Source organism: Marmota marmota, unplaced genomic scaffold, assembly GCF_001458135.2.
Source record: "Marmota marmota marmota unplaced genomic scaffold, marMar, whole genome shotgun sequence".
Classification (NCBI taxonomy): domain Eukaryota; kingdom Metazoa; phylum Chordata; class Mammalia; order Rodentia; family Sciuridae; genus Marmota; species Marmota marmota.
In genome coordinates, this window is record NW_025999949.1 from 1,797,956 (window position 1) to 1,811,503 (window position 13,548).

At 33.7% G+C, this 13,548-nt stretch overlaps 1 protein-coding gene across 9 annotated transcripts in view; it reads left to right on the forward strand.

Moving 5' to 3' along the window:
* Vps13b (vacuolar protein sorting 13 homolog B) overlaps nt 1-13,548 on the forward strand; it is a 734,817-nt gene that overhangs the window by 553,737 nt on the left and 167,532 nt on the right. For all 9 annotated transcript variants that reach the window (XM_048801898.1, XM_048801903.1, XM_048801897.1 and 6 more), the window contains one exon: nt 4,646-4,783. In XM_048801898.1, coding sequence (XP_048657855.1) covers nt 4,646-4,783 — 138 coding nt within the window. The remainder of the gene's footprint in view (nt 1-4,645; nt 4,784-13,548) is intronic.

Below are 13,548 nucleotides of genomic sequence, written 5' to 3' on the forward strand. Positions count from 1 at the left end.
AAAAAAAAAAAAAAAAAAAAAAAAAAATATATATATATATATATATATATATATATATATATATATAAAAGAATTGTATCTATGATGGATATTTCTTAGAAGTATCCAGTATAAAAGTAATTCAACATCATTTTATATTCAGTGTTACATCAATTTTTGGGTAGGGGATTGAACTCAAGGCCTTGCTATGAGCAAATTTGCCATTTATTCTGACCCATTTCCCCACCTTCTTATTCTTCCTCCTAAGATAGGACCATCTTTTTCCTCAGCTTCAGGACAACAGTGTAAATGTGCCCATCCAACATTAGGCAAAGTTTATTCTTCTTTGAGAGCTTCTCCCTCTTGAATAAAATAACTGTTTCTGAAGTATAAAAAAGTTGGAAGGAGCTTCCAGTATGAAACACTAGTCTTTGTCACTTTGCTTATATTATATTTACAAGCTCATTTAATCTTAGTTGATCTGGTGCTTTCCCAGGTATATGGATCCAAAGAAATGTGAACATGACTCTTTTTCTTGTCCTGAAGATGGAATTAAGGGGAAGTTAAATTGAGGAGAGTCCAAGAAGTCTAGAAGTCATCTTCTTTAGCATCTGATCATAGGGACTAAATGGTGACTTTGGAACTTGGAACTTGGAATCTCTAGGATTCTAACATACTCTTGTGCTAGTCCTGCTTTAACTAATTGCCAAGACTATAGGCAGATATAATGAGAGATTTGAACCAAAGCCAGGAGAGGAGATACCGGTTCCATCATATTCATCAGCAATGCTACCTATATTTTTCTGGATGTTTCTAACTTCAATTATTCTGTTCTGCCAACCTTATAAATTCAGACATACTTTTTTAAAAAGCAGTTATCCTAATATTTCATAGGAAATAGTCATTAAAATTTTGGTTTTCTTGGCTAGATTTCATAGACTTTTATAGTCTTAATCCTGATTCTGCTCCCCACTAGTGTCAGTTGGTTTATCTCTTATTAACTCATTCCCTTTGTAAGTGCCCCAGGGTAGATTTTTAGGTGGAACACCAGATGGCTTGGCCCTCTAATGTCTACTATTGGAGAGGCACCTGCACACAATGTACCTCACTGACCTGGAAAACTCACTCACATAATCCGAAGTTGGCATTCCCCAGTTTATACTTTGATGAGAGAAGTGTTTTTTTGATGAGTTGTAATGTACTTACATTTCCATAGTGTACATTTTCTTTTTCTCTTTCTTTTAGTTTTTATAAATTGATTGTAAAGAATCCTATTTTGTCTTTAGTCCTGAATAACTTATAGGTCTATATATCAAAATATGGTTAGGATCATCCATACATCTTTAAAAAAGAAGCACTTATGTATACATTTATATACATATAGGATTTTTTTATATTCAAATTTACTAACCCTACTGTCCTACTTATTTTTTTAATCACTGAGAAAGTACTTTGAAGGTCTTCTATATCAGTACATGAGATTCTATTCTCTTTATCAGCAGCATAGTATTCTGTGTAGTATTCATAGCTTAGTCCTATTTTTTTTTTACCATTTCTCTATAGATGGATACTTAATTTTATTTTCCCCAGATTTTTAATATTCCAATGATGCTACAGTCAACTTCTTTGGACATTAATCTATGATTCTCAAGTATTTTTTAAGTTAGATTTCTATAGATAAACTTTCTGATGCCAAGGGCATGAATATTTTGAATTTTGATGAGCAGTCATTCTCAACCAATTCCCCTGATCATACAGAAATATTGCATGTACATTCTTATCCACCTTACATGGAGGATCTTTTTCTCCTCCTTTGCCCTCTACACAATAGGATATCAGCATCAATCTTTTTATCAGATCTCATGAATGAAAACTTGAGTTTATCATTTTAATTTGTAAGTCCCATTTAAGAGTGAGGCTAAACAGATTTTTCCTGTTTTTTTACAAAGCAGTACTCTCCAGAAGGATTAGTAAAAGAAAAAATGAAAACTTTTAAAAAGCTTCAAAAAACTACTTATATATTTGAATTTATGAATTTATCCATATATATGTGTATATATGTGTGTGTATATATGTGTGTGTATATATATGTGTGTATGTATATATACATATATGTGTGTGTGTATATATATGTATATATGTATGTGTATGTGTGTGTATATATACATATATACACACACACACCACACACACACACACACACACACACACACACACTGAGGACGAGCCTCTCAGCCTCCTGAGCCACTGGGATTCTAGGTGTGCACCACTGCACCTGGCTAAAACTAGTATCTTTTAATGTTTCAATTTCTAAATGTTTATATGCCATTTTTAATTACTTATTCCCTACTCCACAGATTTTTCTATTGGTGTTTATATGGATTATGTAAACTCTAAATATTAGTGATATCTCCTTGTCACTGTCACTTATGTTGCAATTTTATCTTTTTTTGGTTATTTGACTTTTTACTTCATTCATGTTATCCTTTGACAAAAGTTTTGTATGCCATATACTTACTGTACACCAGTCTTTTGTTTTCTAGTTTGGGCATCTTATTGTTGATGATGTAGGATATAACAGTTAATGTACTTACATTTCCATAGTGTACATTGTCCTGCTACTTGGAATCCTTATCCCTAGAAAAGTGTAGAAAACAGGTTGTGGGGTTTTTTAAAAATTTTTTTAGATGTTGATAGATCTTTATTTTATTTATTTGTATGTGGTACTGAGAATTGAACCCAGTGCCTCACACATGTCAGGCAAATGTGCCATCGCTGAGCTACAGCCCCAGCCCTGGGGTTGTGTTTTTTAATTTTTAATTTTTTTAATATTTATTTTTTAGTTTTAGGTGGACATAATATCTTTATTTTACATTTATGTGGTTCTGAGGATCGAACCCAGTGCCTCATGCATGCTAGGCGAGCACTCTACCACTGAGCCACAACCCCTGCCCTGTTTTTTTTTTAAATGCAATAAGTCTAACAATTTTTTAATTCTATATAATTTGGAATATGCATTTCTTATTATTTGTTCTACTTAAGTTTTACTTTCCAGTTTTTTATATATCTTATTAACATTTCTACCTCAGCTTAATTCGTGTCTGTTCATTATTTATTGTTATTTATATCACATCTATGTTTTCTCGATCAGATAACTTTTTCTTTCTCAAATGTTTTCTCTTCAATATGAAAAATTATGTCTCCTCATATAGATCTTGCAAACACCACTTACTTTTGGTGACATCTAGATAGGAGAGACCTTAGGAATAGATACTCAGATTCTGGTAGGTTTACATAGCTCATACAGAGTGTAGATCCTATAGCATCAGACTTCTATTATCCATTCACCAGAACTGACCATTGTATTTAAAAGAGAGAATAGTATAGTCTTACTATGTAATGGGTCTACTCATTGTTTTAAATTCACTGATCATATAAAAAGGGAAGAATGCACTAGCTCACTGTTTGATCTTTACCACATAGATCTAACGTCACAATCAATTGCTTTCAGTATTTTCTTTGAAATCACATAAAGGTTTGTATGTGCCAGATTTCATAAGGATCACATGATAAGGTCAAGAAATACAAATTCCAAGGCAGAATTTATATGCCCAGTTCACATATGACAGTAATACTATATAACCATATGTTCAATATAATACACTGTATGTAAATGCTATTCTTGAAAGCAATCCAACCAATAAAAGCTAAAATAAATAACACTTTAGTAACACATTTCAAATAGACTGAAAATGGAATAGATGGGCTCTATGGCAAGAACATCCCTATAAAATTGACATTCAGAGGCCATTAAAACACAGAGAGTAAAACAATCTTGAAACTAAAGAAAAACTGTGAATATTTAGAAGTTTTTTAAAAGCCTACTATACTGTATGCCAAGATACAGCAGTCGTTTTTATTTAAAGAGCTATTTCAATAAAAGTTGTGGATTTCCAAGCATTAAAAAGCAAATTAAGTTTGCTATCACCAATAGCCAAAATATACTTTTAAAAAATACATAATATCAACCAGAAAAAAAGTAAAAAACATGCATAACATTAAACAAAGTCAAAACAAACAAAAAACCCCCAAGTTTTAGTCTAATTGGAACTAGTAAAAGATTGACCAATTTTTATCATTAGAAAAGGTTATGGGAAAGCTACTGAAGTTAACTTCAAAAGCCTTGTAGTAAAAAGTGATTGTAATGTCAGTAAAACTCTAAAACAGATCAAATAACCCCTAAGTAGTACTAATCCACTGCATCTTTGAACATGTATATGCATTTTTTTTTAAGCTGACAAGGTTGCCCTTTTTCTTTAATTTGTTTCCAACATCATGTTCTTTTAAAAATCTAACTATTAAACTGTTAGGAGTCAGCAGAGTACAGAAACTTAGCTTCACTCAAAGATGATATAAGATTTGGAATGTGTTTTTCTCTTTGGCCTTGTCCTGGAAAATGAGATTTCATCATCCCATCTTGTACAGACATAGTTGATCTTGTTCAGTACAAGTACTTGTAGGCTATAATATATAAATAAAGGAAACAATGAAAGATACATGTAGCTATTTAACCATTTTTTCATCTGTTTATCAACTCAAACTCATACCCCATAATGAGATGTCTGTAATATAATTGATGTTTTCAATTTTATCGTTGTCCCTCTAGATCCTGGGAAAACACTGCCTGAAGCCCTTGATTACAACACCGTGTGGCTGCAGACAGTGCCTGGAGAAATAGACAGCAAAAGTGGTATTCCACCTTCCCTTGTAACGCTGCAAATTAAAGACTTTCTTAATGGACCAGGTAAGAAACTCATAATTCAAAAGGGTCTACATTTCTTTCCATGTGTCTATATGAATGTGCATATAGATCTGTTAGTGATTTTGACATTCCCTGCCAAAAATGAGTAGTTGATTTATTTTCCAGAAGTATATGTCTTTGAGGCTGTACATTCTACAGATCAAAAAGTCTGACAAATGTTTTTTTGATTAAGGAATAATTGACTGGAAGCTAAAGACTGATATTTTGTTTTTACTTTTGCTATTAATTAATTGTGTAATCTTAAACAAGACTATTGCTATAGTCTTTTGTGCCTTGGTTTTATTACCTGTAATATAAAGAGAATAAAATGAATGGATGAATGGATGGGATATATGATATACATAACCAAGATAGCATGTATATAGATCAATTAGTTGTGTACACTTACTTTAGATGCTTAACAGAGTACTTGAAACATAGCACTCAGTTCTAGACAGCTAAAGATATCAAAGTGTGCTTTACATTCCCATAAAGACTCAGGAATGAGTACTGCAATTATTCCTATTTTCTGAATAAAACTAAGAAAGTGAAGTAAAATACCAGTGATAGAAGAGCCATTCAGAAGCCTAGGTCTTTGTGACTTCAAACATTAGTTCTGAGCATCTGTCCCACACTAATTTTAGCATAATTAGAGATATTTCTTCTCTTTCTCCTCATCCTTCTTTGTCTTCCTCTTTTTCTTATACCTTCATCTTATGTTCCTCCTCCTCTTCTATTAGTATTCTTCTCAGTGTGGCATGAGCTATTTATTAACATAAATTCCTGTTTTTTCATTTTGCTTTCATTGTGCTTATAGTACTTCAGAATATGTTAGCCATCAAAGGAATATTAGTTTTTTCATTAGGAATTTCAAACAATGATGTTACATTCTCTTAAGACTCCAGCCACAGCTTTGAAGGCATGGATTTTGATGAAGAAAAATATCCACTTGTGGACCTTGTTGAGTGTCTGTTTTGTGGCCTATAAATGTACTAACTACACAGATGGAGAAGGCAGTTAGCCATGATGTCTGGACTGCAGAGCCTGAAATCACCTGCACTGATCCTTTCACGGGGGCCCACTTCTACTTAAGCACATATCTCCAGTGCTAATATAAAGAACTTTTTCATGATAAATATCTAAACATGGTTTTAAAGAATAGAAGGAAAATGAGAAGGCAGTCAAGGGTGTCTTCAGAGTTTTGGAAGAAGCCTTTGGTCTGACGTAGTAGTAGATGGATTGGAGGAATGGTTCCTAGCACTCAGTTAAGTATGAAGTGTGAAGTACCACATTTCATTGAATCTGAACCATCATTAATTTTAAGAAAAAACATTTTATGTATCACCAAGGAGAAAGAAAAAAAAAAATCTGCCATTGAAACTGATTCAGTTTTTCTTTGTCAGTTGGAGGACATTTTCTGATTTCAGAGATGTTCACCTGTGAAAGACTGAACAGGTTTAGTGTAAGAACAATACATCATTAGATCATGGAGGAAAGACAGGGAAACTTGGATCACTTCTTATTTTTCAGTTTTCATTTGCTTTTAAGCAGTCTTTCACTCAATTTGGCTAAGAAGTTCACTTGTAGTTTACATTTGATTGATTTGTTTGTAAAAGGAATGGAATCTGCAAGTTTCCATGTGGTAGGTAGCACCATATTTTCAAATGTATCCAAATAAATTGAATTTTAAGAAAAATGCCTATATGTACATTTTAATTTTAGCACTTAATCTGACTGTGTAGCCAAAATGTGATTTTTAAAGTAATTGTACTTTTCTGTTTCTTAGGATACTTTTTTTTTTTTAATTTTTTATTGTTGGTTGTTCAAAACATTACAAATTTCTTGACATATCATATTCCACACTTTGATTCAAGTGGGTTATGAACTCCCACCTTCACCCCATACACAGATTGCAGAATCACATCAGTTACACATCCATTGATTTACATATTGCCATACTAGTGTCTGTTGTGTTCTGCTGCCTTTCCTATCCTCTACTATCCCCCCTCCCCTCCCCTCCCCTCCCCTCTTCTCTCTCTACCCCCTCTACTGTCATTCATTTGTCCCCCTTGTATTATTTTTCCCTTTCCCCTCACTTCCTCTTGTATGTACTTTTGTATAACCCTGAGGGTCTCCTTCCATTTCCATGCAATTTCCCTTCTCTCTCCCTTTCCCTCCCACCTCTCATCCCTGTTTAATGTTAATCTTCTTCTCATGCTCTTCGTCCCTACTCTGTTCTTAGTTACTCTCCTTATATCAAAGAAGACATTTGGCATTTGTTTTTTAGGGATTGGCTAGCTTCACTTAGCATAATCTGCTCTAATGCCATCCATTTCCCTGTAAATTCTATGATTTTGTCATTTTTTAATGCAGAGTAATACTCCATTGTGTATAAATGCCACATTTTTTTTATCCATTCGTCTATTGAAGGGCATCTAGGTTGGTTCCACAGTCTTGCTATTGTGAATTGTGCTGCTATGAACATCGATGTAGCAGTGTCCCTGTAGCATGCTCTTTTTAGGTCTTTAGGGAATAGACCGAGAAGGGGAATAGCTGGGTCAAATGGTGGCTCCATTCCCAGCTTTCCAAGAAATCTCCATACTGCTTTCCAAATTGGCTGCACCAATTTGCAGTCCCACCAGCAATGTACAAGTGTACCCTTTTCCCCACATCCTCGCCAGCACTTGTTGTTGTTTGACTTCATAATGGCTGCCAATCTTACTGGAGTGAGATGGTATCTTAGGGTTGTTTTGATTTGCATTTCTCTGACAGCTAGAGATGGTGAGCATTTTTTCATGTACTTGTTGATTGACTGTATGTCCTTTTTAGGATACTTTTTACAGCTGGGAAGTAGATATACACCATATTTTATTTCATGTCCTTTTAATAATGATGATAATATATTTGGAGATTCAAATGTTTAAGTTATTGAATTGAAATAGTTATTTTACAGCAATCATCTCAAACTTGAATCTGCATTTGAAACATCTCTGAGGAATTTGTTAAAATGGAAATGGTGATTTAATGATTCTAGAAGGTAGGGCTTGAAAGTCTGTTTCTAACAAGCTCCCAGATGAAGTGAATGCTATTGGTCTGGAGACTATTCTTTTTGTAGCAAGATTTTATGTGACTTTTATTAAAATTATTTTCTAAAATCTCAAACACACACACACACACACACACACAAAAAAAAATTTCCCAAGAGCATCAGTCACAGTTTCTGAACACGAAACTCCAGAAATTTGGGGATGCAGGAAAGGAGAATGATACAAAGAAAGAAGAGTTGTTTTTTAAAATGTTGCTTTTATTGTCAAAAATCAAACATAATGTACAATGAGTGATTTAAGTTCTTCTAAGTCTAAAACATTTTAACTAAAAGTACTTTTATTTTCTTTGTATTTAAGGAAAGATTAGTTTGAAAGATAGATCAACTGTTTGGGATCTCTTCTAAAACACTAACCTAACATCCTTGAGCTCCAAAATTTACTATCTTAGACAAAAATTTTCTTACTGTAAATAATTTGTCAGAGCAGATAAGTAAGTGTTATTCCACAGAATGCACTCTCTCACTATATAGTGAGAATGCTACTCTGTTTTAATTTAGAAATCAAAAATCTATAGCAAATAGTAAGGTTAATTTGCATAACAAGACACATTAAAACATTTTGCCATATCAGTGTATCATTTTTATGTTTTCTAGATTTTAAGCAAGAGAAATATGATTTATGCTGAGACTAGGAGAACAAACGTCAGCTTTATAATACTCCCCAATACTGTCCCCTTCCCTTGGAAATTTTGTAAAAATCACATATAATAATAAAGGAATTTCATGTAATTTTTATGTAAAATTGTCATTTAGTGTTAGCCTTAAGAATATTTTCTACCATTTGATTTTTAATCTGTATGTATATTTATTTAAGTATCATTCCCAGATAATGTCTTACTGCTAAAGTAGTATAGTTTCATTTACTCTTTCTTACTTTTGAATTTAGGTTTACTATAACCTAAATAGCAATAAAAGTGATTACCCTGAAAGTTAGAGGAAATACTGATTATAACTGCATCATCCTACATTTTCTTCAAAAAAGTGTAAGCAGTTCTGGAAATCAGCCTTTCAGTTTTATTTTTTAGGGATTATTTTCGCTAAACAAGTGATACAAATTCTGTTCTCTACCATTTGTGTTTGGAAACATATTTCAGAGCTTGTGAGTATTCCTTTATTTCCTTTGTTCATGTAATATTACCTTAGGCAAATAAATGGTAGGTCCCAACATCTATATCAAAAACTCCTTCAAAGCTCCCCAACCCCCACTTCTTTCCTTCAGAGGCAACAATTGTACCCATTAGCAAGGTCAGTGGCTTGGAGAAACCTGGAAAACAGCAGCTACCAGAAACCCACTAGAATAATATCTCCAGCAGGTGATAGATTAGTTGGAACAAATTGGAACCTTTGCAGTTCAGAAATCCTGGTTTCTTTCAAGCTGTTTTTAAAATGTCGTCATTTTAATACACAATCTAAGCCCTGCGGAACAGTCCACAGCATCATATGATGTGTCACTGCCCTCAGCTGACATGAGCTCTATTCCATGTGTGAAGCCATAATAAATCCATTCCCAACCGAGGAAAATTCCCCGTGAGAAGGTGAACTAATCCAGGCCTCACACTGGCATGCTAACCCTCCATAATTGAAAGCAGGGCCACCTGTTCCCAGCACAGTAAGCCTACAGAGAAAAAATTAGTGTTAGATCAGATACTTCTTATATTGAAAAGTCATTCATACTCTTGCAAATTCAAATTCAGCTGTGAAGTGTTTGGTATGACATCATACAGAAATGTAGGAATGTGCCCACTTGATCCCAGTTTAAAATTTTTGTTAACCATAGGATTTCTTAACTTTGAAATGAGATTTTTTTTTATTATTATTTAATGAGAGCTGACGTGAGAAAAAGAACTGGTAAGGGTGCAGATTTTTCTAATTAGCTCAGGGTCATTTACAAAAACATTTCAGCTCCTTGGTTTGTTGTTGTTGTTGGTGGTGGTGGTGTTTTTCATAGTTCTTTGGCACAGAAAATTTTGAGCCACTGTCACTCTAACCATAAAATGACATTGAAATGACAACATGGAACAGAAGTACCAAATTGGGACCAACATTCCCAAGTCATTTCTGTTTCATTATAAATTCATGACCCATTTATCATATAATTTAATTACATGGGTTTATCAAATACAAAGTTATGAATGCAATTTCACATTTCTTTTAGTTTAATATACAAGGTGTCTGTAGTTGAAATGCATTTTTCTTTTAATACAATTACTTTTATTTAGTCCTATCCTGTTTAATTTATTCATTGAATTACCTGTGTATTTTTTCTAATTTTATTTTATATTTGGATTTGTTTTATCTTTAGTTGTATTTGGTTTTTGTTTTACAATCTGTTTGTCTTTAATTGGTTATAATCCTATTTTGAATATTCTTTACTTATATTTCATTGGTTAATTTATTGTTTTGTAGGTTATGTTTTTAATTTTTCCTTTTAAAAAATTCCTGAACACCCTAAACAATTACATTTCTACCAACCTCTTTAATTTTAAAAACCTTCTTAAATACAGAAATACATCTTTCAAATAGATTCTTTATCTGAATATAAAGTGGAAGTTTTATGTTGTTTATCCCTAAATGTGTATTTTTGAAATTCTTTTGCTTTTCTTGGTGAACTCTGCTTTTATGTTCTGTTCTTACTAAATTCATTACTCAATGGGGATTAACTTAGATGTATCTTAAAAGTGACTGATTCAGGGGGATTAAGATACCTGAAAAAAGGTGAGCTAAATAGTCTCCTGACATTTTCTGGGGAAGAAAATGAAGAACAAAAGTGATTTTTTTAAAGGCAGGAAGATTCAAAGTGAAAGAAAAGGTCTTAAGCTAACTTTAATTAACTTATTTCTCTTACTGTTGCCCCAATATTTAATCCTTTGCCTCTTTCTCGTTCCAGAATGAGGGCTAAGGCCTATACTTTAATCACTGGAGTCCTGCCTCTAGGTTAATTCAGTTTTATAGCCATACTATCCAGCTATCTTCTACATTTAAGAAATGTAAAGTAGTTAATAAAGCCATAAGAACCTTGGCTTGTATTTCCTGAATTGTATGGGTTCCAGTTTTGAGCATTATATCATCATAGTTCATTTTCCCCATGATTTATCAAGACAAAACAGCAAACTAGATGTTAGGATGTCAAATAGGGAATGGATCAATAATTTAGAATACAAAAGATCCTTTCATTATTTTGACTTTAGTTTTTCAACTATAACTTGTATTTTGGAAGAACTGAGAAAAATAGATGCTTTTTTTTTAAAAAAAAGAGAGAGAGAGAGAATTTTTTAATATTTATTTTTCAGCGGACACAACATCTCTTTATTTGTATGTGGTGCTGAGGATTGAACCCAGTGCCCCGCGTATGCCAGGCAAGCACGTTACCGCTTGAGCCACATCCCCAGCCCAAAAAATAGATGCTTTTAAACAAAATGATTTTGTAAATAAACTTTTTTATTTTATTCAGAAAACAACCTGATTTTAATATCAAATTTTCTATGATAGAATCAATAAGTCATGTTAATTACTTTCCCTCATTATAAAATGGAGAAACTTAAATCTTTCTAGGTCTATCTAGCTGACTGTGGTACCTTTGGGGTACCATACCTCTCTGCTACTTGGCTTAGGTAGGACCTTAGAAGTTGCAGACATGGGTCATAAGGATGGCAAAGTTAGATAAAGGGCCAGCACCAGGTCTCACAGAGTAAAGTGAGGTGAGTAGCAATGTTTTAGATTTATTTATTTCTTTGTTGAGCCTAATTATGTCAGAATTCTTTCTTCTACAGAAGAGAGTGAGGGTGATTAGGGAATCTCTTTTTAGGAACATGGAGTAAACTTAGGTTAAAAAGAAAAAAATAATCTGAGTTCTCCTAACTTCTGCTTGTTTCAGCTCTTTTCTCCCTAACTCACTAACGCTGTTCCTTCCCAAGGACACAGTCCTGAGCCTTCTGTTCTTTTTTTTTTTTTCCTTTAATTTTTATTGTTGGTTGTTCAAAACATTACATAGTTCTTGACAAATCATATTTCACACTTTGATTCGAGTGGGTTATGAACTCCCATTTTTACCCCGTATTCAGATTGCAGCATCACATCGGTTACACATCCACTGTTTTACATATTGCTATACTAGTGTCTGTTGTATTCTGCTGCCTTTCCTATCCTCTACTATCCCCCATCCCCTCCCCTCCCATCTTCTCTCTCTACCCCATCTACTGTACAACAGCCTCAGCTATCCCTTTTATGCTAACAACTTCCAAAGGCCTAGCTTTTGTTTTGACTTACATCCTACCCCAAGGCTGTTTCTCCATCTGCCTAGTAGTATGTTTTGTTAATGATGTGTTAATTCACATCAAATTAATTTTTCTCTCCTCTCTCCATCCCTTAGTGTCCAGCCTTCTTTAAAACTGACAGCAGCATCATTTCAATTGTGTCTTCTGACAATTTTTCTCTTTATCCCAAGTCCTTTTGGTTTTTCCTTTGAAATGGTCTTCTATTATGCTTACTACCTCCCAGGTGTAGGCACATGTCCTGATTACTCCATAGTCCAACTTCAGAGTCTCCTTTTACTTCATAATTCCTTCTCCTCCATCCTCGCTAGATTAGCATCTCCTATCAAACTTATATGAATCTTGACCACCCACTTCTTTCAGTGTATCTAGTCAAAAAACTTCTTACCCGCTCCCTTAGTACCCCTTTCCTCCTCTGTATTTCCTACATATAAATTGGCATTTGGCTTAATCTAATTTGAGGGGTTTTTGTTTGTTTGTTTTGTGGGGGTTGGGGTACCAGGGATTGAACTCAGGCACTCTACTACTGAGCCACATTTGTGTGTGTGTGTGTTGTAGATGGACACAATATCTTATTTTTATGTGGTGCTGAGGGTCAAACCCAGTGCCTTACACATGCAAGGCAAGCACACTACCACTGAGCCACATCTCCAGCCCTATTTTGTATTTTATTTAGAGATAGGGTCTCACTGAGTTGCTTAGCGCCTCAGTTTTGCTGAGACTGGCTTTGAACTCCTGATCCACCTGGCTCAGGTTTGTTTTTTAAGCAACACTGTTTTGTATGAGATTTTGCTTTATTCCATCAGGAACTGTATAATGTCTGAAGATTTCTATTTTTGTGATATTAGCAGCCATTGGTTCTCAGTGCCTGAATTCGTTAAAGGTTATAAATAGTAATATTCTATTTTTTGCATTCCTTTTTTATATATTAGCTGCCATATTTTCTAAGGAAAAATATTTCCTCACTATTTAGCTACTTAGTACTATTGTTCATAAGAAAAGGCAGGATAAATGCTTAATTCTTACACTTTTTTACATTTTTCAAAAATAGGTATATTTTCTAGCATATCCCAATGATGGCTAATTAATTTATATTGTTTGGTATTAAACTCATTATTTTTAATGATGCTCAGATTGTCTCATATTTTGCAGGGGGATCCTCTGTAAGTTGGCATCTCTATGTCTTTAATTCTGTTGGTCCCTTAGTCTGAATCTTTGCTCCCTTTTTCTCTGCCTATCCTAATTCTGTGCTATTAGGTTTAGCCTAAGTTGCATTTCCTTCGGTAATCTTTTCTCTTTCATTTCCATTCACTTCAGCCTCTCTTTAATCTCTCTCTCTTTTTTTTTTTTTTTTTTTTTTTTTTTTTTCGTTTGTAGTCCGGTTGTTAATA